Source organism: Ammospiza nelsoni, chromosome 11 (genome assembly GCF_027579445.1).
Source record: "Ammospiza nelsoni isolate bAmmNel1 chromosome 11, bAmmNel1.pri, whole genome shotgun sequence".
Classification (NCBI taxonomy): Eukaryota; Metazoa; Chordata; class Aves; order Passeriformes; family Passerellidae; genus Ammospiza; species Ammospiza nelsoni.
The window spans coordinates 13,772,265-13,799,733 of NC_080643.1; the positions used below are offsets into that span (position 1 = coordinate 13,772,265).

Here is a 27,469-nt window from a genome sequence, read left to right on the forward strand (position 1 = left end):
GCTCTTTCATGTATTTAGGGCAAACATGGATTCAGACAATTCATCAAGGACCCTGAGCACTCAATTGACCCTGGCTGACACTATGGCAGAAAAATTAATTTAGCAATTAATGGCTTGATAAATATAAGGAGATTTCACATCCCTCTTTTCACTGCCATTTCTGTGCACTGAAAGTCTAAGGGAAGCCAGCAAGGGTTGTGAGGAGTATTAGAGATCCATGGATCACAAAAAGCCTAGAAATGAGTGGTGATTCCTTGTCTGCAGGAAGGAACCCAAGGACAAGGGGACACCTCTCCCCTATATTGGAATAGCAGCTAAAAACTATTCCATAGTCCAAAAAATATATGTATCATAATGTTGAAAACTTCACACAGTATTTTAAGCTTATTAAATCAAATGTTAAGCTGATTCATTAGAGTCTCTCTAAATTTCCATGACTTCAGGAAAAGAAATTAATATGTGCAACAAAACATCAAATTTTGTGTCACTTTCCCTGTAATTTTTTATAAAAACAGAAAAGACTGAATCCAATAACAATTCGAGTCATGGAAGGAAAAACAGGAATATTCATTATCTGTTACCAGACATCTTCACAGGACAGGAAGAAAATTAATTGGTGCTTGTGATGTTCTTAAGGGCCAGAGAAGGAACTGTGAGAGCCTAATCCTGTAATGACTTCAGTGGAAAGGCCAGTCACACAGCAACGTTAGGTAACAGCATCAAAAGAAGAAATAAATTACACTGTAACTACCATCATTTATCTGTCCTTCTTCTTATTTCATTTTACAGGGTGGCTGAAAGCTGGGCCCTTAGTTTTGCAACAATTTACACATTTACACATTTGTCCTTGGAAGGACAAGGTTAAATGTAAAAATCAGCAGTGTTGTTTTAGCACTACCGTATTTCTTTTAAACATCTGCTTTATAAAGCGGGCAAAACTATACTTTTCCTGGTTTCCTGTGTGCAACAGTAATCTGTCACAGATAAATGGCTAAATATTTTTTAAAGCACAATGTAAAACCACTCATCAAATAAAAGTGCTCTTGTAACGAAATTACATCAACACCTGGAAATCTTTCTTGCTTTTCTGCTTTCCAGGAATATAACAATCATTTTATCATTTCTTTCAGATACAGTGTGGCAAAACCATGAACAGGGCTGCAGACACTATCAGCACTCTGATGACACCATCCCCTGCACTGTCAGGCTGCTTTCCATGCAAGGGAAATGTTTCTGTTGGCTGACAAAGATGGCACAACTTGCCTGAGATTGCCAGAGCAATATTGTTCGCTGTATAATTAAAACCTAATGCGTACAACCATAATAATTTTCTTTTCAGCACTTGAATGATAGCTGGATCTTTTATATATTTACCAAAAAATATCTTTACCATAGACTGGAGCTTCCCAAGCTCAATTGTGTTAGAAATCAGGAAATGGCAAAGGAAATAGGGTTGTAACTTCACATAATGGGACTTTGTAAAAAGAAAAACTGGTAAACTCTTGTCATAAACTACAGTTTTAAAGCACATTATACAGCTAGAACTGACATGGCTTTAGTTCTTGGCTGGAGCCTGGAGTGCACAAACCAACAAAAAGCTGTGACAACCTCCCACTGGCAGCTATATTAAATTGATACATTACTATTGATGAATTTACCAGCTCCTGGTGCAGGTTGTCACAGCAGTTCACAGCTCTACAACCCAGGAACCACTGAACACTCTCAGGGTAGTGCAACCACACTCTGTAAGGCGGGTCTTGAAGCACTTATTAAAAATATTTTGCCATATTTTGAGTAAAATATGCAACTGTTAACATAAATAACACTCCAATTGCACTATGACTATTTGAAGAAGAGCAGAAGTTGGTTTTTCAGAAAAAGACATTTGTATATAACAGCAGGGGAGGATATTTGTATGGGTGCACCACCCATCACTGTGCACAAAATCTTTCTCTCTGCAGGAATATTACAGAATAAGGAGATTAGTGCCTCACTGAATGAATATTTTTGGCAAGCATGGTGAACGTGATGTCAAGACAGATACAGGCACTCAAATCACACAGTTCAGTCCAAAGAGCAAACACTGGTAGGATGACATAAGAGTCTCAAGTGCATGCAAAAAAGCCATTGCTGAGAAGCTGGAGTCAATGCAGAGGCCATCTTACAAGTAGCAGTAGCATACACAATGTTAACTCAACTGCTTACCCACTAAGTACACCAAGAACCAGGTTAAGTACGAAAAATGAGCCAAGGATGATAAGACTAACAAAATAGATCCATGGCCACTCACATCCTATTGCATCATTTACCTGTAAAACGCAAGGAAATAAGTTATGATTCAGTCATTCATTAAACAGCAGAGTCCTTTGTGCAGCTGCCAGATCACGTAGGTTCAACGCAAAGTTTATGGCCTATCCAGATCTTTAAAAAGTTAGTGAATAATTGTTTAAATTTACTTACCCAAATTTTGTTGCAGATGTGAGGCTTTAGAGGATTAATTGAAATAACATCCAAATGAGTGCATGAGAATTTTTTGTATTTTTTATAACTTTGCCAAAAGGACATGAAGAATATGTACTGGTACATCTAAACTCCAATTTTGGTGTTTGTATGTTATTTACAGGAGAGCTGCAAGAAAACTTTTTGTGCTGTAATATGAGGAGGAAGAAATAGAGGTTTATTAAAAGATGTCATCCCAACTGAAGTCTCACCTGGATGAGATAACCTGTGTGTTCATGGCAACTGGATTCAGGACTCTGCCTTCATGATGAAAAAGGTGTATGCTTACCCGCTCAATACACCAAGAACAAGATTTAGTACGAAAAATGACCCAAAGATGACGAGACTGACAAAATACACCCATGGCAACTCAAATCCCATTGCATCATTCATCTGCAAGAAATAAGATGATCTTATAGAGTAGATCACTATATTAACAGCAATGAAGAGTCAGAGAAAGGAGAATTTGATCATTCAGATTAGATAACATGCTATGCATACCTTCAGAAATCAAAGAACAATGAGAGCAAGAAGGCACTGGCCACATTCATTTTGCATTTCCAACACAAGCCTAAAACAAAATGCTGAGTGAAACTAGCACTTGGATCAGAAATATTATCGAACATAAATGGAGCACTGCAACAGTTCTAATATTTTCCCTGGAGGAATATTACAGAATAAGGAGTATTAATAATAATAGGTATAATTCTTTAATGCTGAGAACATAAACTAAATTTCAGATCTCCAATTAAGATGATGATCACAAAGTATATTGAAATATTAGGATTTTTAGTTCATGTATATCCTATCTACATTAATGATTATTTGAGAAAATAAACAGAAATGTGTATCTCAACTGTACAAGCAGTGTTACTTCTTGTAACACAGAATTCCCACACTTATACCTGAAACAAAGCAGTCAAATGCAGTCAGACATTTTAAATCAATTCAAGAAGAAATGAATGAGCATAAGTCTGTGTAAAAAGCATGAACACAATTTTAGGAAAATGAAAATTTGTAAACAAATTTTAGAAACACAATGGAAACATGGAAACATTGCAGGAAAACTTCTGAACACGAGTTATATACCCAGATCAAGGCTGAATGAAATTTAAAAGGTTGTTGCGGATTTGTTTTTAAAGTGAGGTTGAAGTCACTGAGCTTCCAATACACTCTTTACAGATTTACACAGGGTTTTCCATAAAGATTTCTTCCACTTGCCATTCTTAGCCAGCTCATCATACCTATCAAAGGATGGACTTGTGAAATATACCCATGGAGATCTAAGAAGGCCTACTCAGAAAAATTGATATTTTAAAACAGGGAGATTTGGCTTTGAGTGTAGGATTCAGGTGGAAAAAGACATTTTGATAAGTCACAAAAATAATTTGGACATGAAGCTTCCTAGAAATAGCTCTTCTTGAAGAGGAATTATTCTGGCTTTTACATTGGATTCTTCTTAAGATGTTTTATAGTCATGAAAATTCAGCAGACAATAAAATTACATATGTCACTGTAAAACAATCTAATTGCAAATCTGTTTTCTTTTCTGTGAATGCACTGGGTTGTTGCATCTGAAATTTGTGATTAGGCTTTGAGCTCTACTGACAGTCAAGTCTGACACCTCTCCTTAACATCTTCGTTTGAATAAACCTACTAAACATGGGCACAAATATTTTTCAAAATTATTTCCTTTATTTTTTCCCCTGTCTTTAAATTAAACATCATAATTTCAGTTTCTGCAAGGGGACCCTCTGGATGGTTAGACAGAAGCTTTTTCAGGTTAAGGCCCAAAGGCACTTCTCTTCCATGGTGACCTGTGATAGCACCAGTTTGTACTTACAGTAAACAAACCTCCTAAGTAACCAAACCAGATGAGTTTACACAGCTTCTTCATGCACCTTTTAAAAGGATCTATCTTTCATCTTTTAAAATGCTTTTTGAATTTAACCGAGGTACTGAAAACTAACTTACAATTACACTTGCTGCAAAAAAAGAAAGAAAACTTGAAAACATGTTTGATTTAGACTTTTTTTCTTCTTCCAATAAAACTGTATTTTGGAGAAGTTAAAATAAGCAAGGGTTGTAGCCATTCAGCAAGATTGGCTTCATTACCTTCAAGAGACCCCAAGCTTTCATCGTTCAGTTGGGGAAGTCTTTGACAATGCTGCCATTGTACCCACCTACTCTCCTGGGCAAAGCCTTCAGCAGCCCTTGGCACATCAGGGGCTTCTGTTAAGGACAGTGCCTGTGAAGTTTTGGGTTTTATCACCCACACCCACTCTGTCAAAGTGAGTCCCCTGTGTTTGGGAAGTTTCAACAATGAAGCCCCAAAGTTAATGAGTAGAACACATCCCATTGCCCAGACTGAATTTCAGCCTCGTCCCAGTGGATTCCCTTTGCATCTTCTTTCAAGCATAGGCATCTGGCCTTATGTTTTAAGAGCAATATTTACTCAATATTTTTTTTAAGTATACTCATAATTATTTTATTATATTAGAAATTAGTTTGTTTCATAGACCTGACTCATACCATACAGGTCAAGTGTTTTTCTAGCAATAACTGATCAGGACAAACATTTTAATTAAATTTCAAATACATTTGAATGTAATTTACAACTAAAAACTCTACAATTAGCAGACAGTTGTTTCCAAGTCACTAGAGTTCAGAGTGCAGATATAAATTCATCTGGTATCAGTGCCAACATTTTTCTGCAATGTGTCATTTTGAAAAACCTGAGAGATTAATATTTGCAATTTTACTTTGAGCAGAGCTCAAAAAACAGAGCTCTGGCAGGCACTGCAATACAACTCTGTGCTCTGCTTTTGCTCATAAAGAGAACATTTTCAGGCAGCCAGGCACTCTGCTAACTTAGTTACCCAGGAGTAAAGCTGAAATTCTCATGCTCTGTCACAAAGGCTCTGTTAGTATGAGCAGCTGGGATTTGTATTCACTTTTTAACGTGTAACATATTAAAAAAATTCTTTCACATTTATGCAGCTGGATTTCAACCCCAATATTTTAGACTAATCTATCTAGGATTATTACTTTGTGAAACAAAAATTGGCAACTGCAGCTAACCAGTACTAGAAGAAATGCTTCAGTTTGGGCAGGTGCTGAACTATTTCAAAAGCATTCCTTAACTCAAGAATACCTGAACCTAGCAGAACACCTTGGAACAAATCTAAGATTAAATTCCTAAAAACTACTCAACAACTTTGCCATTTAATTCTTGATACAATTAAATCCTAATCAAGTAATGCAGTGTAATTTCTATTCATGAAATAATATTTCAGATTGCATTAATACCAGCGATCAAAGTACAAAAAGAAGTCCTTTCCTTTTGGAAAACTTTGCTCCTCATTTCATGCATGTCTAATGGCATTTTCCATAACTTCCAATTAAAGAAAGATTAAAGGAATTGATTTGCCTTCTGATTAAAAACAGAGACAGAGCTTGGTTAATATATGAGAACAGGAAAATCTCATCCATCCTCAAAACCAAGATATATTCATTTGAAGGGATTAACACTGACTTCTCACCCAAAGTGCAGAATGAGTTCAAGTCAGAAATTTCAGATTGGTAAAGTATCACCAGGAGTTCAAGGAGATCTCACATCTGAAATCCTCAGCAAAAGTTCTTGTCTTGCAAGAGTCTCCTGCCCTATGGCTCAGGGTGCACTGTGCCAAAGGAGGTGTCATATTCAATGGCTCTCAATGGACTTGTTCTGTCTTTTTGAGGCCATGGGGCTTTTAGCCTTCAAAACACCTATGGCAAGTACACCACCAAGCACCATCCTTCTTGCCCTTTGTCTTTTTAAAGGTCCAGTCTCACTATTTCAATGTCAGTTCTCAGCAGTTTGTCCATCACATCAACCAGAGGGCAGATGAGTTAATGGACAATATGAAGGACAAAGGTTTCTTCAAATCTTTTCATTCTGTATCACCATAACAGTAGATGTGCACTACACATTATTTATTTGGCTCTTTACGTTTACCTATAGATGTTGGTGAGTCTGCAATCTTGAAGAATTATCTTGTGCTGATTGGACAAACCTGATACAGTCTGAAACTGCCTCAAGTGGCATTTGGAAGAATTATCTTGTGAGCTGTGCTGTAGTTGGAGTCAACTATCATTGCAACACAGCATAAATGATCAGAGACCAAGACTGAAGTGAAACAGGGGTAAAGTCACATTTACTGCAGGTATAACCTTAGTAATACACAGCAGCAGATGGCAAACTTGAACCTAAAACATCAGTTAGAAATCATTAAAACATTATTTATCCCTATCTATGGTAATTGTGAGTAAAATCCCCATATGCAATTGCACACAAATCAAGGTCTTTGCTTTTCTGTACACCCGGTATTCTTTTATTGAAAACTGTTGCAAACCCAATTTGCAATAAATATAAGCTCTACCTGGGGTTAATGATAAAACAAAACCTCTAATTCTGCATTTGTGGCATTACAGATACAATGTGCTAATGCATGAACCTATTTTGATTTTCCACAGTGTTTCAAACTCTCTTAATTTTTTTTAATTTCTTAGCTTCCTTAGGTTTTAATTTTACCTTCCTCTTTTCATAACATGCCAACAGGCATATAACTGGTGGGTTTACTTTGTGCTACCTGTAATCTGCCTCATCATCCTAAAAATTGTTCAGACTGACAAACTCAGTCTCTTGACAGGTGTAAAAATTCTGCAGACATCAGTGTTTTGTGAAGTGGGACTATCCCTGCATTCTTGGAAGCCTGGAAGGGAGGTTCACAAAACCCCAGATCAGTCTATTTATTCTACCCAGTGAAGAGCACAGCAGAGAGCTCTTCAAAGCTGCCTGGCTTCAAAGGTTTTGTCCTGAGTTATTCTTGGCTGAATTTGAGTTAACTTAAAGCTGACTTAAAACAGGCTGTGCTTGAAGCACAGCACCCTCCAGGTTGATTTATATGGAATTTTATATTCAGTGTTCTGGAGTCAAAGCACAGATTTCCCTGGCACTGTCCTGCTTGGACAGACTCAGCCCTTTTTTGTGCTTCTGACACAGAATATGGAGATGCACTGGTGGGGTGTGCACTGAGATCACCCTTTGTTAAGCATTTCAGATCAGCAACACCTGCAAAAATAAGAGTTCCATGGCACAGGCAGCAAGGTAGGGCCTACAGAGAAAGAGATCCCATTGAGAAGTGTAAAATTGTCACCGGGCATAGAGAGCCTCATAATTGCTTAATCACCTCTTAAATTTGGACTCTCAAACTGTACTGTGCAATTACATACAGGACACATCTAGGTGATCCTCTCAAGTTAAACCTCAACTTGGAAGACACTGCTTCAGCTTAATTAATTTGACCAAGCTGAACAGACCTCATTTTCTTCCTTCTGTTGGTTTCATCCATTCTTAACAAATGAATTATAACATTTTGGTATTTCCATAAAGCATTTACTCTTCAAAACATGATTTATAAATTTTTACTATGATTGCATGGAAATGAGTTTAGATGCAGGTCTTTCATTCAGACACTGAATTCTATCTAAGACTATTTTAGCTAATTCCTGTTAGTGGCATTCCATTAATCAGCTTACTGTCATTAACTGGGAGGAGGGGCTGGGCGGAAATCAAGTCATTGTGCCAAGGAAAGCCAAGATGTCAAATGTGACTGTTAAGAAATTGTTTTATCTTTTTCAAATGTGACTGTTAAGAAATTGTTTTATCTTTTTCAGATAATTATGCATCCCTGCTTAATCTGCAGAGCAGATGGACAGAACCATAACAACATGAAGAGTGCTACCTCTACAAAACAGTAACCCAGAGAAAGTTTGCTGTTGAGCACTACCAGGTTAACAAAATCTGTATTCCAGATATAACAAAATCCAAGTGTTTGACTCTTCTCATGAATGGCAGCATGTTAATTTCAGATTAATTTGTTAGTGCTTTTACCTATTTACCTGTATTGCCCAAACGAATTTCACAAAAATTTATAAAATCTATGCATTGATTTCCTTGTTAAGTCTAAGGGCTCAAAAAACTACTAAAATTAAGTAACAAATGTGATTAACAATGTGTTTATTTTTTTAAGAGTTAGTTATCACGTATGAAAATGAGAAGTTTCTAACATCTACACAGGTGTTCTCTATTAAGCACCTTTCTTTTGGCATCTGCTATTCCACCTGTATGTATACCATACATTATACAAAAATTGGATGTGTTTAATATTTCCTATATACTGGACACAAAAAATACAAATACAATGCATTTACTCTTCAGGTAGATTATATAAAATTGTTACCTTTGTTTATGTAGCATCAACAAGCAAAGCCTCAATACTCAGGAAGATCTAAATTTATCTACTAAATTGTTTTCCTGGGACAGACTGGGAACTAGGATTGTTATAAAATAATTGTTGGCTTCTTGTGGCAAAGATTTTGGAGGAAACTCTAGCTGATGGACTAGTGGAGTTCTTAGCACTACCCCAAGTTTAGCCTCTATTTCCCATCCAGTTTTGACCCAGTTTTATTTAAAATTTCTGGGGAGAAATAATAGGTTCTTCTTAGTATTTGCAATGATCTGTGACAAGAAATTAGTTCCACGTTTTGACTGCAGTACAGGTCAGCAGTCAGCTGAGGCTGAGATACCAGATATCTTGTCAAAGTCAATCAAGTTCACTTCATGGGAAAGATATTTCCCTGTGAGTTAGTTTAAAATCCTCCTCTGGTGGGGTCTTTGTGTTAAGATGCTAATTGGAAAAAAATTATACTATAACCATATATATATGTGTGAGATACTTATAAGTCACCTCCTTTTAGATCCTAATGCAAACTTTTAATCTGTACATTCCTTGGCTCGGTAGTTCTGTTTGCATGTCTGATTTTGATCATTCTCTTTTTTCTCTTTCTGAAATTAAGTCCTGTCTCTTTGCAATCCAAAACTGGATGATTCAGAGCTTTTAATAACAAGAGAATATAAAAAAGCAATTAGTACAAATCATTACGTAAAAGGCAGGGAGGGAGGTTAATCTTGATTTTAACATGAAACCAGATTCAAGTAGTTAACACTCAAACAGAAAAATTTCTGCCTGCAATCCCTGGCTCTTTAGGGAGATTTATGCACTTTATTAATGCTGTCAGTCAAAATTTCTATCACTCTGTCTCCAGCTGCACATCATGCGTTAACTTTCTGCTATGTGGTCACGGAGGGCTGGGAGCTCTGTGCAAGCAGCACATGGATGCCTTTGGGGATGAGCTGACTTGTTTCACTCCAGAGCCTCCCTCAGATGACCTGTGAGTGGTGCTGAGCAATGCCAGCAGAACAGCACTAAGCTTTCCCTAAGTACATAAGAGGAAAAGGCAGGAGTATTATCTAAGATTTTTCAGGCACAATTCCCCACAGTTTTTACATTGCTAAATATCTGCAACTGATTTACAAATGGAAAAAAGCTGTGAAGCATTCTTTGACTTCTCTCAGACAATAAGCTGAAATTCATTGCTGACAAATATTGCTTGGAGGCAGGAACATGCCTTTTCTTTCTGCAGGTGGAATGGGACTAACATGGCTTAAATCACCATAAGTAGTTGATTCCCACTTATTAAATCATTCAATTCAAAGTTCTAGACTATTATTGCTTATTTGACTCTTGGTCATATTTTTGGAAAGATATTTTTAGGAGATTCCTTGCCAGCACTCTGATGACAGTTTTGATAATACTTGAAACATATTTTGTAGTTTTTTAGTTTCTAGACTATTTATACATTTTGTGCACGAGCCAAGGGATTTTCTTGTGTGATATGTATTTGTAAAACATTTGTTTGTGTTTAGGAAATATCTCTGGCTGCACATCAGCTGATTTCAAGTACACTATATCTGATTCCACCCTTAAATATTCTTGAATAGAAGAATTCTAAAAGGAGTAGAGATTGAGCTCCTGACCTGATCTGATTGACATTAATACACTAGCTGTGCAGACACTTGTGCAAAAGTGCATGCAGACATACACAAGAGTGCAGTGCAGCCTGAACAGTCTGTGTTACAGAAATAATGGACTTTTTTCAGATGTTCTAAAATGTTTCAAGGAGTATATTGGAGGATTTAAAGCTCAATTTCTTAAACAGGAGAGAGGTGCCTAACTGCACCCTTTTTTGTTATAAAAGCAGAGGAACAATTTCTTTGATGATAATATATGTTATTAGCAAAAAGTACTAACAGTTTTTTAACATTGACATATCAGTAAAAGGTATATTTAAAAAAACCTGCCATCTCTTTCCTTAAACTTTATATAAAGTTTTAGGTATATTTTAGATTGCCTAGACATTTCAAGTAATGATCTGAGTATTTTAAATAAGAATCCTTTACAGAATATCTTTTTAACATATCAGTAGGTGTATTAATAGGCAAAACCATGTAAGACATCGGTGTACCATTATTTAGCAATTTTAGCTCGAGTGCTTCAATCTCAGAAATCTTCAGATCAATCTGAAGAGTTCTAGACAAGTATTAGAAAACTGAGGAGCTTTAAAATTGTGGTTAGTGATGCAGTATCTGGCCATTAAATTAACCTAGCAAAATTCAGTAGCCACTAATACATTTGTCCTATCTTTGAAGCAACTTTGAAGCATCCTCTTTGTTTCTCTGAGGCCCTGACTGTCTCTCATTCAAGCTAGACTTGGATTATTCAAGTGTAGTAAGTCAACTTCACTATGGTGAAAACAAGAAGAATTAAATGTGATCATTTTGGTGCTCATGGGAAAATTGGGGGTTTTGCTGGCAAGTATCACTGCTTATTATCTGTGCTCCCATGTATCAAGTGAAGCAGCTAAAAATAAAAAGCAATTTACAAAATATGTGTTTGCCATTAGGAGATTATACATCAAGATGCTTCAAAGGCATGGGAAAAATCTGGAGCCAGATATGCAAATGCAGATTCAAGTTCTGTAATTCCTGAGAGCTTGCTAGCACAAATTGGAAATGAGGCAGAGAGTACTATGCTCTCAGCTTTAGAATGTCAGCCAGAGTGTTAAAAACTTGGGCACACAGAGGCTGCCACTTGGCTGATAACAAGGACTGCACCTTGGATCCAAAACAAAAACATAAACCTCCAGTGAGGGCTCCAGAGCAAACAGAAAGGACCATGAATGGGAATAAACATGGTCCCAAATAGAAATGGAGAACACAAACAGATGAGCAGCCACAAACACAATTTGGGAGCATACATGATGCACTGGCTGCTGAGAACAAGGACAGCACTCCTTAACCTCTCAATTCAAACCTTGGCACTAAGGAGTCACAATTTTTTTGGACAAACCATGTAATGCAGTGAGTTACAAGTGAGTTAGAGAGAAGAGGCCAGATGAAGACACTAAAACCCAGTAGGACATATGGGATGGGATGCAAACTGGTGAGCAGCAGGATGCCCACGTGAGTCATCATGATCTGAAGGGTGCTCAAGGCCTTGACTCACAATAGATATGCACAAGAGAAAAACCATTATTGGTGCCTGGAGAATTTTCCAAGCAGTTTACTGTCATTAACCAGGTGATAACAAGCTGTGCCAGTGAGGGCTGTTGGAAGCTGTCATTTTCAGCTGTCATCCTTGCTGACAGAATGCCACTTAACACGATGCAAAATATTGCACAGATTTCACCCACTCACATTACACCTGCTACCAAGAGAAGCATACATAAATTTATTTCACTGTTCCCCCAGTGACCAAATGAAAAATGAGAATTTTGTGCAGTTTCTAATATTTGGGGGTTTGGTTTTATTTGTTTTGTATAGAACTCATTCAGTCTGTGAATTAATAACAGAGTTCTAAGTGAAAAACAACCCACAAACCCCACGCACATCGAGCTAAAATGGCTTCCTCAGATTCTTCAATTACAATTAAGTATCCCCCTAATGCTTTTACAATTTTCAAATTAAATCTTTTCCAATTTTTAGCCAAATCTACTTCAGCTTCACTAGGTCAATAAATATTTGCTTCGCTGTCTAACAATCCCAGTATCATTTGTAATAAAATGAAAAATGACACCTCTGTACCTGCAAATACTTTCTACAGTGGAAACTCCTTATAGAGAAAGAAGCAAAAAAAATTCATGCAGTTATCGATTGTTTATAATTTTCTTATACTTTTCATTTTGCCTGATCCTGAAAACACTCAACATCCCACCTTAATGATTTTATTTTTTCTGCTGTCATTGAAGACTCTGCAAAGGGCAGCAGATTAATTAGGGCATTAAATCCCAGGGGAAAAAATTATTTCATTCTGAGACACTCAACTTAAATTGTTTCTGTATGTTTTGTAACAATTGCATTCTAAATACAGCAACTCGTCAAAGCTTTTATATTCATTTGCTTTGAAAAAAGTTGGAGGAATTATCAGCTCCTGAAATGTGGGTATACTTTTGCCTCAAAAGATATTAAAGGTGTAATTTTTCCTAGATAACCATGGCACACCTTCCCTTTTCAGGAAGAATTAAAATAACTGCCATCACCATGAACACAAACCATAAAGAAATGCTAATTCTACATTCACACAGTGTCCTAGTAAATTAGAGAGAGCTGGAGTGCAAATTACAAGGAACTGAAAAACCTTTACAATGGGAAATCATGCAAAGGCCTATGTGTAACCATACATGATTGTTACTCATTAGTGTTGAAGGTTTGTGTTTCTAACCAGTTTTGTAACTGATAACAGGCAGTGGAAGACAATATTCATAGTTGCCCATTTTTTTTCTTTCAATCCTAAAAGAATGTCATTTTACCTTCTTAATTATCTTTAACAGTGATATTCTCTTAAAAACATATCCATATTCTATACTTCAGTATCACAGATTTTATCTGAGACTACAGTCTGTGCTATGTGTTTTAGCAACAGTTTATTTCACCCTGATTTCACATCAAATCATGTGCTCATTTACTGGGTAATACCACATTATTAAATGTGCCCAGTAGTCCACAATCAATGCACAGTTAGTAAATAATCCCACTTGGCCTGACAAACTTCAACAAACTCACAAAGAGAGCTGCTCTTAGCAACAACACCTAAAGTTCCACTAAGATACTCCTTGAGATAATCCTTTTTAACAGCTTGCTAACAGTGATCCTTACCAGTAACTGTGTTTCTTTTTCCATACATATCTTCTAACATTTGACCTGTGAGAATTGTGGTTTTTAGTAAGGTCCTAATAGCAGCAAAGACTCCCTGCTGAGTACCATGTAGTGCAGAATATTCTCACTGGTGTTCAGCACCTGTGGAAGGTTCTGTCACAGACTTCTTGAATGCCCTTGGACAAATCACATCAGATATTGAGATACTCCAAGATTCACAGAACAATGCCATGTCACTTAGAGTGGAATGCGGTTAAGCAGAAAAATGTCTATCTTTGGTTTTAGGTGACTTTACTCTTTTAAAAATCTGTATGTTCATTTTCCTCTATCCTTCAGTTCCCAGTCTGTATCCAGCTGATTGTAGATGTTGCAAGGCTCTAGAAGCACCATATCTTACACCAAAGGATCATTTAAATGTGAGGATTTAGGGAGTTAGGTTTTTGAATACCTTTTGCTGCTTCCATGGAGATGATATCAGGGCCATAGTTCCTGTAAATCTGTAATTTCTGAATGGTGAACATGATTTTCAGTCCCCATGACAAGCAATGTCAGTTGAGAGCTTGCTTTGTTCTAATTTATGTTAACATGGTAAAAAATTCTGCACAAATACTGCAAAAAGAGAGCTCTTAAGCCTAATCAGTGAAGACATACTTAATATCTGTAGGCTCACACAAAAAAAAAAGCTGGTCCAAAGGACATAAATGTACTTTTACATTTATCCAAATGGAATAGGAAAAAAAAACCTCAAATAAGCAATGAATAAATTTGTTTCTAAAATGTCCTTATAGCCTGAGGAACCCAGTAACAGGCTGTGACTGAAACAAGTATGCAGCTGAGTTTGTGTCTGCAAAACTCACCAAGATTTCCTGTTGATGGTGCTGTGAAACACAGCTCAATGCCCACTAGAACAGAGAAGCTTGTTTAAAAGCACACAAAGCTCAGTGATTTATGAACTCACCCAGTAGAGCACATCAGTCCATCCCTCCATGGTTATACACTGGAACACAGTCAGCATTGCAAATGCAAAGTTGTCAAAGTTGGTTATGCCTCCGTTGGGTCCAACCCATCCACCCTTACATTCGGTGCCGTTCATGACGCACTGACGGCCGTTCCCTGAGAATGCACAAGGTGCTGGATCATCTTCAACTAGAATATCTGCAAAAGCACCCAAAAGTCACAAATCTGAGTCCTCAAGCTTTCAGGAGTTACCCCTTCCCATGAAGAAATAGCAACGTTGCTGTGGGATAAATCCAGATTTCATGCTGAGAAAGGCAACACATCAGAGCTTTGGAGATTTTAGTCGCATTCAGATCTGGCCTTACAACCTCAAGAACAGGTTAATAAAAATGATTAAGGAGTGGAAAGAAGCACAATGTAATAATACATCATTTAAAAGCTCCTCACGCTGATTGTTTTTTCCTCTTTACTGCTGCTACTTCACTTCAAGGCACTTTGCACCAACACATGGACTACTAAGGAAAAGTGCATCTAATTACTATACAAAGTTACCTTCATTCCTTAGCAGAAAGAAAAGCACCTTTAGCCACCAGTTAAGATGGCTTCACTCTTACAAAGTTCTCCCACAACACACACTTCCACTTCATTATTTCATCTGAACACTGCTCTCCACTCCTCACTACACTGCCACAATCTGGATTTGTCCCTTAAAAGTAGTCACCCTTATATTTACTTAAGCAACGCATAAGAGAACTTAAAACCTATTCAGAACATGGTCTAGTCTCTAAGTAGTTTGATTTTTTGGTGGCTTTGGTATTGAGGGTTTTTTTTTTTCATTTAATGCACTGTACCTAAAATTGTGAACCAGTGTAAACTGGGGTAACAACAGTTTAAGTGCTTTGGCCCCTAGTTCTACTTCAAACTGAAATCCCACAGATTTAAAAGAAAACATCATCAAACCCTTATTTTAATCAACAGTATAATGACTTACCTGAATCAATAAGAAAACAAGATTTGTGCATTTTTCCAATAAAAAGTTCCAATCCTATAATAGCATAGATTATGATTACAAACAATACCAAAAGGGCAATATGGAGGAGGGGGACCATGGCTTTTATAATGGAGTTCAGGACAACTTGTAAACCTAAAAAAATAAATAAATAAATAAAAATAGGATACAAGATATGACTCATATTTCTGCATCTTATTCTATCAAATTTTATTACATATTATTAGGATTCAATGATACAGACATGCAGCAATAATCAGATTTTTTAAAAATATCTATTACCCAGAACCACAAAATGCTCCTTTAACATAAAAATCTTCATAAGAATCTAAAACTTTCTGTCTAATTAGTTCCTCTGTTAATAAAGTTTATATCATAGAAGTCAGTGCTTGAAATGTGTCACAAGAATCTGTGGGTGCTTTTATAAAAAAGGTCACTTAGTCAGTGTGTGCCTGTAAGTCATTTATATGACATTGAAGAAGTTCTGTGCTAAAACAAAAACTTTGCAGCAAGTTCTGAGAAAATGTGCACTCAGCCAATTGTAGAACTGTCTTCTTATTCTGGGAGAAAAATATAGTTAACTGGGAAAACACATTCTTAATCTGAACAAATCTATTTGTACATCATTTATCCCTTTCAAAACTGCTCCATTTTCTTTTTTTCAATTAAATATTTATCCAACTTTTGGCTTTACCAAGATGATCTAATCCCAGATTAATGAAGCTGCCACAGTACCAATGAGAATAAAATATGCCTCTTTTTTATGTTGATAGACTTCCTCTCTGACATTTCATAGGACTGCTTCTGTCCACACCGAAGCCCTTTTGCCAAAAATCAATCATTTCCATGTAACAGTCCACAATATATTAAACACAGAATCAGCTTTCTTCCTCTGAATGCCTTGGAAAGAGCTGAACTGGAAGTCGTGAACCTTCTATAGCCCAAATTACTCCAATAATTAATAGAGCATTCAAAGAAAACAGGAAATATCAGAAAATTCAATTGCTTTCTTAAACAATATTGCTCTACTTTTTAAGTTTCCTAATTTATCTCTTAGCTCTGCTAGATAAACAGAAGGCATTCATGTGCATTGGAGAGGGCAGGAAACACAAAATGTGTAATGTGCTCTGGCACACACTTACCAACATATAAACTATTTTAAGACCAGCTACACTTTCAGATGCAGGGGTTTAGAATTAAAAAAAAAAAATCTAAATTTAATTTTCTGGGGTATTTGCATTTTAACATGTAATTTACTTTTTATATAAAGCTTCTAAAAAGGAAGTGTATTCCCCTGTCTGCTTACTGAACTGTGTAAGGAGATCATACACTGACTGAATTCACAATCCCTTGTTCAACTTGAAATAGAGTATCACTCATCTTGAAATTCACTTTGTATACATAGCCAGATAACAAAAACTCAGCTTTATCCCATCTCATGTCTGTAGTGCCTGGAAGGAGACAGTTCAACAATGAGAGCAGCCACATTCCTGACTGCAATAAAGAGAAATAAAGGAAATACAGAGAGCAGAGCTTACTGGGCACTCCTGATACGAGTCGGAGAGGTCGCAGTACACGAAAGGCTCTTAGGGCTTTGACATCAAAGCCACCGGGTTTGCCACCTGAGTGGCTGCCACCGTCTGTTTCTTTGGTTAATTGTTCCAATATTACACTAAATAATCTAGAAAATGAGATGAAAGGTAAGGTCATCACTATCTCTTTACCACGCAGTCAAAGATATTACTTTGGAAATTAGTTGAAGTGCAGATCATTCTGTAAAGCTGTTCAGATGTCAGACTGAGAGGTATATTTACACATTAAATCATGACAGACACAGCTATGAAGTGCAAGACTTTATAATCCCTCTAGAGAATGAGGATCACACAGTTTCCAATAATTTAGCATTCAGCTTATATATACAGTTTGCTATTTTTAAATAGATGAAGCTGCTTTTCCATTTTTGTTCAAACATTTTAGCTTTAACATTTGGAGAATTAATCTTCCCTTTAGAAGAAGAAATAGATAATAACTAAAACCATCTGGTTTAATTTTGGTGGAATATATGAACTCTAAGTGGCACAGCAGTACAATATTCTATATACAGTCAGCAGAAAATGAATATTTTAAAAATAATTAGTTCATCATTTAATAACACCAAAAAGATTTGTTTTTTACACATAATACCTCTGAGGAAAAATACGTTCCCAGATGGCTCATTTATTATATTGTATTTTTTCCCTGCAGAAATGAATTAGTCATTCATTAGAACAGTTTGCAAGACAAGACTTTTATTTTGTTTTCCCACTTTTAGCAGCAATTTAAAGTGATGCATGTTCTTGAAATGCAAATTAATCTTAGCTTTATTTTAGTTTGGAGCTCCATCTCAGATGCATGGGTTTCTAGACTGCCACTAGACCACACAAACTGTGTTATCCTTTGCACAGAGACTGTAGTTGCAGAGCTGCACTTCTCCTGAAAGGATTATCAAGTCAATAGAGTCTTGCAATCATGAAAAATGTTTCACACTTGTAAAGGATGCCTGAAATGTGAAGGGTTTTAGTTTGGTCATGAAAAGTTTTCACAACTCTGGTTAAGAACTCTGTCACGCTGGATAGTTGCCTGAAATCATATATTATTTAATAGGGTGCCTAAACTGGATTATTGCAGGCTTTACCCTCCCCCAGTAAGCAGCTGACCCACATCAGTCCATACCCATCCCTAGACTGCTTCATTCTGCTCCAGAGAAAAACTCAGCCCCAAAGACTCCCCCGATGTTAAAGGGAACATCAGCAGCTCACATACTGTTCACCAAACTCAGATATCCAACACCAGGTCCTGATTCAGCCCTAGAATTTAGTGGAAGCATAAGTGCAGGAAAACTAACACCTCAGTGATTTCAAGAGTGACTATTTGTGCTCAAAGACAGATGTTATTAAAAAGGCTTCTGAATCAAGTCCTGAATTCAGAGAACCTCTCAGCTGTCAGTTCATACAACATTCAGAAAATTAAAGGGCATGGGCAGGTGCTATGAAAGCTTTCTCTACCAGGACCTTATTCTTCCACAGAAATCAATGGAAATTACATGAGAGACCATGCAGGTGGGCAGACTACTCAGAGTAATTCATACTCTGATGGGTTACAGAGAGAAGTGACAAAGAATAGAAAGCATCACATTCACAGCTCTGTCTACAGCTCTGTCATTTTGTGTTGTCCAGCTGAAACCAGGACATATGTCATTCCTAAAAAGCCATTAAGGTATAAAACTATTGATCTGTTTTATTGAAATTTACACTCATATTCCTCTACAGTTTATCAAAGTTTAAAGGTTTAATTAAGATTTGATTTTAAAACCATCTCTATATGTGTTTCCCTTTTGCTTGTAGAGATTTCTTTAGGTATAATTAAGATTAATGGAATTGGACTGGCTGCAGTCTCTGCTGAGAAAGCAAATTTCAATACATTCAATATAGGACATCATGGCAGCTCTTTCAAGCAATGAAATTTCCCATTGAAGCTAGTCAAATAGAATCAGGTCCAGAAGTGGTTCCATATCCACCTTGGGTTATATATGAAAATCAATTTTTCACTCTACTACTATGTATTAATTAAATAAATGGGACTCATGCTTGCTTAATCATGCAGGTTGTGTTCTTACTGAAAGAACAAAAACCTTGCTCAAAATTATGCCAGCTCGTGACATGTGAGGAAAGGTCCACCTCGTCTTACAGGCACGCTGCTGACAACCTGCACAAGAGTTTAAATTCCCAACTTCTGGATTTAAATTAGGACTTAATCTTACTGTGATATTTTAGGCATTTGATAAGATTTAGTCCTTTTTTATTCGTATTTTTAACAAATTCGGTGTGAGCATCTGACCTAACTCCATTTAGCCTCCAATAAAGAGTGTTTTAGTGGAAAATTTTTTAGTTATCATGTATTTAGGACACAGCCAAAGATAGAGGTCATGTTAATTAGACTGCTCCAGGGTTACTGTAACTCTGTGGTCACTTGACAAAAGGGAAGAGGTCTATTCAAGGGACTGCTTGGCAAGGGAGCAGAGCTGTGTGTGACAATCTCCAACCTGCCCACCAAGCTTCCCCTTCAGGCACAGGGACCAATCTGTTGAGAATGACCTGACCTGATGAAGGATCTATTTATACACAAACTTTAGTCCTGGACCAAATCTGCCTGCATGCCAAAGGACTGGCCCAAATACCACCTTCTCAGTAACATTCAGTATCTCATAATCAAATAGTTACAAATCAGGCATTCTTATATTCACAGTACTTTCCCAAATTTAACAATGCTTTACCATACATTCCTTTAGTTAGCAACTCTTTCTTTCCCTTAATGCAGTAACAACTTAAAAGCAGCACACATTCTAATTTCTGAGCCTTTTCAAATACAGGCAACCCTTGATATGGTTTGAATTTTAAAATGAAATTAGAATTGCATACTGCAAGCCAAGGTCATGTTTGCTACAACACACAAAGTTATATGTGGATAATGTTCTCCATGTTCTGGATGATGCTTACTTTTAGCAAACAAAATTTGCAGTACTGGTTAAACAACTGTTTAACACAATCTTCAAAACATTTAAGAAATTGGTGAATATACATCAAGATTATTCCCTAGATAGCTGAAGCTAGGATCTAATGAAGTAGCACAGCCACTGACATCGAGTTGCTGACACAAAAATAATTTATCAATAAGTAGGTGCATAATGTAAGTTCCACTCCTCTGAACCTGCATAAGGCCCAAGAGCCCCTTCTCTGGGGCAAAGAACAAACTCTGCAAGGTTTCCTGGTACAGCAAGGTGCACAGGGTAAAGAAAAAAAAAAAAGCATTTTTAACATACATTCAACTCCAGGCAAATCAAAATCATATATATATATATCTTGGGGCTGACATGTAGCACCCAATTTTACTCAGATTTTGGGAATATCAAGGAACCACTGTTAATTCTGTCCCCCCAACTACTCTTCTCCACTTTGAAACATGTGGGTCCTCCCAGAGGTCTTTGTGAAGTCATTCCACATGACTGCAGTGAAGGGTTAAACAAATACATTAAATAACAAGATGCAGCCCTTAAGAGATCAACATTGGGAAAGACACCAGTTTACCTTGGAAAAATCAGATGGAAAAGCTTCTGAAAAACAACTCTGGAAATCTCCAGCAGGACTCAGAATTCTCTGGGAACTTATAAATGCAATACAGTCTGTAGCCAGGTATAGCACTGAAAATTTTAGGACTTTTTAACTTTTTTTTTTACTCAGTTCATTCTTTTATTCCAAAGAAAGAAATCCAGCATAGGCTGCTACTCACAGCCAAGCAGGCCTATACTTAACTCACTGTAAATAAAAGTTTAAATATTTTTATAATGGAAGATAAGCTACTTACCCTACTATTACTATTACAAAATCCAATAAATTCCATCCATTTCTAACATATGCATTGGGGTGTAATAATAATCCATATGCTATAATCTTCAAAAATGTTTCAACTGTAAAAATTATCAGGAAGGCATATTCTACTTTTTCCTGTAGAAGACAAAAAAAAAGTACAATGAAAGACAAGAAATGTAACAGCTCTTTTTACTATTGACAATTTGCAACAAGTGAGTACTGATCAGGACTAAGGAAATACGTTCATGGCAGTTTATTTCACAGGTTTTAATTGCATAACACTTAATTATACCTGTACTGACAAGGTTATAATTACATAATTGCACAAGGTTTTCTTGTTTTCACATTCTGTGAGAGGAAAAAAAGCAGTTTCTGCAAACATTTAAGCATACTGTACCTTTGCTTAAGCAAAGAGTCCCATCCAGGTCAATAGGATTCTCTGCATTCATTATAACCAGAAAATGCTGTAGAACAGAGCCCTGGAAATATCCTTGAAAGGTAAGCAGTGGTACACTTCCTTTCACTATTAAAAAAGTTTTAATTGTTTAATATTTAATTTTACACTGTCTTGCAACTTTTTAATCTTGATATGGAAGCTTGCATTCACTTATTCTCCCTTCCACATTACCAGAATTTTTTTTAAAATACCCTATTATGTGTGAAGAAATTTTAAGGTACTGTACCACCACCTTGTATCATTGAAGCTCCAACATCAGACTTCATGGTTTTTTTTAATGCCATTAGTTTCTGCATTTTACAAAAATTTTTATTTTAGAGCTATATACTGAATATCTTTTCTTAGCTAACTAGATACTCTAGAAAGAAGAAACCCCCAAAAACATTATTAGCATGCTTGACTTGGTAAATTGAAGAAGTCACCACTATCAAAACAGAGCAGTTAACAACTGTTCTTTTTACCTTCAGACATGATCATTTCATTATTTTCTATAACATTTTGTTTCGTTATCTGTTGCTACTCAAATACTACAGCCAAGAATAAAATGCACAAAGAGTATGATTCATTTTTTAAACTTGTTCAGGAACACATGATGTTGCTCATTTATCACATACAAGGTTCATTACATGACTGTAACTGCTCAGGCAGGATTACCATCTTCTACTATCATTACTCAAACAGAACACCAACATTACACACAAAAATACATTATCTTTATTTGTTACATGAAAAAATACACATTCCTTATTTGTGACACAGCTTGGCACTCTCATACACAACCAAAGGAAAAATCAAACCTTAATCATTTGCAACTTAAACAAAGATCTTGATATTCTTATGTGCGAATCTTTCATTTGGGCAGCTAGATTTCTCTTGCTGCCAAAGAGGCCACTTAGGATGGTAATGTATAGGATGTGGTATTTCCATTTATAAATCTGACACTGGTGATTTAATAGAGGCACAGGCTGGTCAATAAACTCCTTTCCAGGCCTTTACCTGCAGCAAGCAGCACCTGGGGTCACTGGGGCAGGTCAGGCACTCTCATTGCGAAACAAGGATTCCTGGATCTCCTCTCCTGCTCAGCTCAGCCCTGCACCCCTGCCTTTTTCCCCCTCTCCTCTTTTGATTACACTTCATGAACACTGGGGAGCTTCATCCCAGGCTCCTCAGCTACTTTCCATTTTGGGTGAGATCTTCCAGCCCAGTGAAACCTCCTTGTCCTCAAGCTTCCTAATACTTCTTTCAAAATTGTCCCTCCCACTTACCCATCAATTTATCACCAATCAGCCAGGACAGCTGCAAGATAACAAGAGTGAAGTGGCCTCACACAAGAAATATCAAGGTCTTGTGCACCAAAATCCATCTGATCTCTTTGGCCAGAGAACACCACTGAGATTACAATAATATGAATTATCAGCATTCCTAAGAAACACACTCAGAGATGTTTAAATACAACAAATCCTACCACACACACATTCCACAATAACAGCTATTTCTGTCTCCCTACATACAGCTAAATTTGCAGCTAAGATATAGGAAGATAAATAATGTAGGAAAACATAAGAAGGACAAAAATATTACAGTTGTCATTTGCCATGGGCAAAATATATATCAAAATCATAGTAGTAAAAAAAAAAGTAAGACAAAATACGTGTTTCATTTATGCCAAATTTCAATAGCTTCTTTTCTTAAAAGGAACACAGAATGCAGGACTGGATGGGACCTTCTGAGCTAAAATAACCTCATGCGTCCCTAAGTCCAGAGTTTTATAGGCAACCATGTAATTTAACTCCCTCCATTAAAGTACCAGTTCCATCCTAAAAACCATCTTTGCTCTTCAGTGCTCCCCTTCAAAAATATTCCAATGTTTTTCTGCTCTCTGGGCTAAACACCAGCCCCAGTGCTAAAGTTACAAAACTTTTGTTAATGTCACACAGCCCTGCAGCTCATTTTAATGGGACAGTTCAAATCTGAACAACTCTGCCCTATCATTTCTCATCCATTCTTGAAAAATAGTATTGGTCTCCATCCTGTTTATCTCATCTCTTTTATGGAAGCAGGAGTTTTTATTGTTTCCTAAACAGTATTGCAAACATTCCATAGAGCCATATGGAATGTAGGACAATCTCATTTTTAAACCCTCCAATGGGCTCAAGATCAGTGTGTGTCACTTCTCAGATGGATCATAAGAAACTTTGAGAGCTGCACCAACAGAAGCCACATGAAATCTCAGCAAGGAAAAATGGGAAGTGCTGCACCTTGGCTTAAATAATCCCACACCAATACGGGCTGAGAAAGGACCTGGAAGTTGCACATCAATTTAAATATGTACTCATTTAAATCAGACCAATTCCATAACTTCACTGTTTCATTTTCCCTTCCTTCCTGCTTTCCTCCCTTTCATGCTCTCACACACTCTATTTATTTATTTATTTTCAAAGCACAACTTGTGTCTTCCACAGAGGCCAGATGAATGACTTGGCCCCACAGTTAGCACACAAAGTACAGGCTGTGCTTTCCTCACAGTCTGTTTGGCTCTTTAATAAATAGGCACCCAACAGATGTTCTCACACAAACTGCACATTTGACAACCTGCTCAGCCTCAGGAAGGTTCTGGTGGGCTCTTCTTTCACGTGGATAATTTCTTGCTGGTCACCATGAACATCAATTTTTGCCTCTGCAGCCCTGATGCATCTGTAGGCCACACATCACCTTGTACATCCAGAGCTTAAGCAACCACTACTCAGAGTAAATAACACTCAATTTTCAGTATCCATGAAAGAGTTGCAGAGGCAGGGTTGGTTTGGAAAAATAAAACTAAAAAAGTAAGAGATAAATTCAAAATACGGACTCAAGACTGCAATTTTAGAACTATATGATGCGTACATTTATCTGGACTCTTTTCTCCACAGTGGTAAAATTATATTTTGTTCAATTTAGTTGATATCTTTAAATGAACACTTCATTCAAAATGGCAGTAGGTACACTAAAAAAGTAGACAGCTAAACAAAATAATAAGGAAATACCTAAGAGTACGTATGGAGTGCTTGCAAAAGATAATCTATTAAAAGAAACCAAGAAGGCAGGTTTGGTTCTAAGAAACTGCAGAGATTATTGCAGAATTTGCACATAATTTCTAACATCTATTATTGCATTTATTTCTACACTGCATGATCAAATTAGCAGAAAAAAGTGACAGCTGTAAACCTAAAGAATATATGGAGCACAACAATATGTCTGCGTTCTGAAGGATCTAATCCTGAGGCTGTATAGATTAATAGCTGTTTGTTCACTGATTTGATAAAGCTAGGTCATCTCTCCTCACAGGCAGCTGATTCCAGCAAGGCTGTCTGACACTTTGGTTAATGCTGCTCGAAATCTTCAAGTCTCAGCAATCTTTTTCTGAATATATGATGCAACAGGACTGATAAAATAAACTGCCCTTCTGATGGAATCCATGCAGTTTGCCTTTGGTATTGATCATGAATCACAAAACAAAGGCCACTCTTACCCTATGAGTTTAGGTGCCATCATTAGATCCTCATTTTCTCACAAAAAAAAAAAAAAGGGAAAAGGAAAAAAAGAGAAAAAAAAAAAAAGGAAGCATTTGCTTTCTTATTTTAAGTAAATCAGCTTAGCAGAAACCCTGTTGCTCAGGAAATCTTTTTTTCCCCCACCACAGCCAGATGGTGTACATTAGTCATCATTTATTATCTTCATTATTTCAAAATCTCAGAAAGAAATATGCAAAGCTACAGTTACATGTCAGAAGGTGACACACCAAAATTCTGCATTTACGTTAAGATGTTTCACAAGATAATGGTTTCAAAATCAGAAGTCATTAATTTTCAAAACCTTAATCTATTATGCTAGGTAATTAAGTCTTACTATATTAAAACTTCTATTCCCTCAGCATCAGAGATGGGAATTATTTCTTAACTGAAGAAATATATTTTTGCATCCAGAGTAACAAATATGCATCAGAGTAAAAACTGCTTAGCAGATAAAGTGACTCAATGTAAGCAAGTTAAACAGACTGATCAACTTTCTGAAGCTTAGACACAACACAAAATACTTTGACATTATTGTTTTAGGGATCAAAAACAAAAAAATAAAATCAGATGTTGTTTAATAAGTTGTGTGACTGATGTTTGGACAACACATATAAAGCCATTTATCTTTTTGACAATCAGCCATTTTTTCAAGTTCTGGCACTGGAAAAACACACTATCTACAAGACAGAAAAGTAACTTGAGTTTTGAATTTTAAAATATAATTATTTCATTTTTCATTTTGTATAGCTGTATTCCTCTGAAAATCCTCTCTGACATGCAGCACAAGTAACAATCAACAATAGGAAAATAAACCTATTTATTCCCACATGTGAAAAAATGTTATAGCAGTTTTCCAATACAAAAAATGAAACACAAATGGAATCCATACACCTGGCAGAAAGAAATCCATATTCTTGCCTTTATTTCATCAACTTTAAAAGTAACGTACTACCAAGATTAGACATGGAAATTGCTCTCTATTCATTAGAAGAATTGGAATTATTTATCTCTCAACAATTCAGATAACTATTGGATTAACTGTGCCTTTAGATACATAACAACAAACAAGGAGGGAGAGTTTGAAAAACATGTTGTAAGGATTCTTGTCCTGATAGATCCAAATAAACCATGTTTCACCACCCTCATCAGTCCTGACCCACTGAATGCAATCACTGCTCTCTACTTTGTCAGATGGCTGCATTACTGTCCTTGTAAGTGCAGGTTTGCTCTACAGCAACTATAGAAAATACCATTATGTTCACAAAACTGTACTCCTTTAATAGAGGCCTGGGCAATAGACCTTGTTTCCATCCTTCAAGAGCACATTTCATGTACATGAGACCTTTTATGTTTGAATACATTGAACACATGTAAAATCCAGGGCAAGACTGGGCAGGAATTTGGCATCAGGCCCAGAAACATCTCCAGCCTTTTGAGGGGCTTTACAGGACACCATCACATTGCTGCAGACCCAGATGCTCTGGAATTTCAGGCGGGTGCATCTCATGGCAAGGCTGACACTTGAAAGTCAACACCAAGTACAAACTCCATACTCAGGAGTAGAAATAAGCAGGTATTACACAGCAAGAACATTCTTACACCAGTTCAATATTAAATGAACAGGATTTCACATTCCTGGTACCACTGCCAAGCAACAAATCTCATTCAACATTTTTACTGCTTTCAAAGAGAGCACAGAATCCTTTCATCTTTTTTGAACTGAGGATTCACAATCCCATGGTCTGCTCACAGTTAACAACAGTTGCACCCCCCAAATCTCAAGCAGGCATTTGTGTTTGCAGGAACAGAGAATAAGAATATCTCTGACACTGAGCACAGCAAAGGAACAAAATGGATGTGCAAGCTATACACTGAGGCATAATTAAAATTAACTTCAATTAAGTTTCTTTAAGTCCCTTTTTATCAATGTAGTCTGAAGGAGCATTTGAATAACTTACATCACTGAAATAGAACCTCAAGCTTCAAAAACAGTTTTAGTTTTCCTTTCATCTGACGGGTTCTGGCGGCCAGAGGTAGAGGAATAAGCAGAGCATATTTAACACTGATTACTTTTTTCATTATTTCCTGCAATCACTTCCTCCAAATGTGTAGACCTGCATTTCATCTTTGAGTGTAACTGCTTCTCATATGTATTTTGCACTTTATGTTGTAATACAATAATGGAGATGTAAACACCTCTACTCTGTAAATAACCATTTCTGCAGAGAGAAAAATGTTGCATCCAAATTAGAATTTTTCATACATAATACAGGCTTCTGTGTGGAGCCACATTGGTTTTATTCATGTAAAAGTTCAATTTACTACATGTTAAGTATTTTCAGTCCATAAATAGAAATCCAACCTCTTTGGTTTTTTCCTCCTTTATATTTAGTCAGAGATCTGCTCTGGGACAGGTAATTCAGAGCTTTGCTGAGCAACAGCTGGGGAAAACAACAGACATCCACTCTGTGTGTACATAATTATTAAATC

The 27,469-nt window shown here is 36.6% G+C and overlaps 1 protein-coding gene across 1 annotated transcript in view; it reads right to left on the minus strand.

Annotated features, from left to right (window-relative positions):
- CACNA1D (calcium voltage-gated channel subunit alpha1 D) overlaps positions 1 to 27,469 on the minus strand; it is a 169,443-nt gene that overhangs the window by 86,205 nt on the left and 55,769 nt on the right. The window contains exons 4-8 of the mRNA XM_059480355.1: positions 20,964 to 21,103; positions 17,102 to 17,244; positions 15,546 to 15,698; positions 14,556 to 14,752; positions 2,206 to 2,309 (exon numbers count right to left, since the gene is read on the minus strand). Of these exons, the coding sequence (XP_059336338.1) occupies positions 2,206 to 2,309; positions 14,556 to 14,752; positions 15,546 to 15,698; positions 17,102 to 17,244; positions 20,964 to 21,103 (737 nt within the window). The remainder of the gene's footprint in view (positions 1 to 2,205; positions 2,310 to 14,555; positions 14,753 to 15,545; positions 15,699 to 17,101; positions 17,245 to 20,963; positions 21,104 to 27,469) is intronic.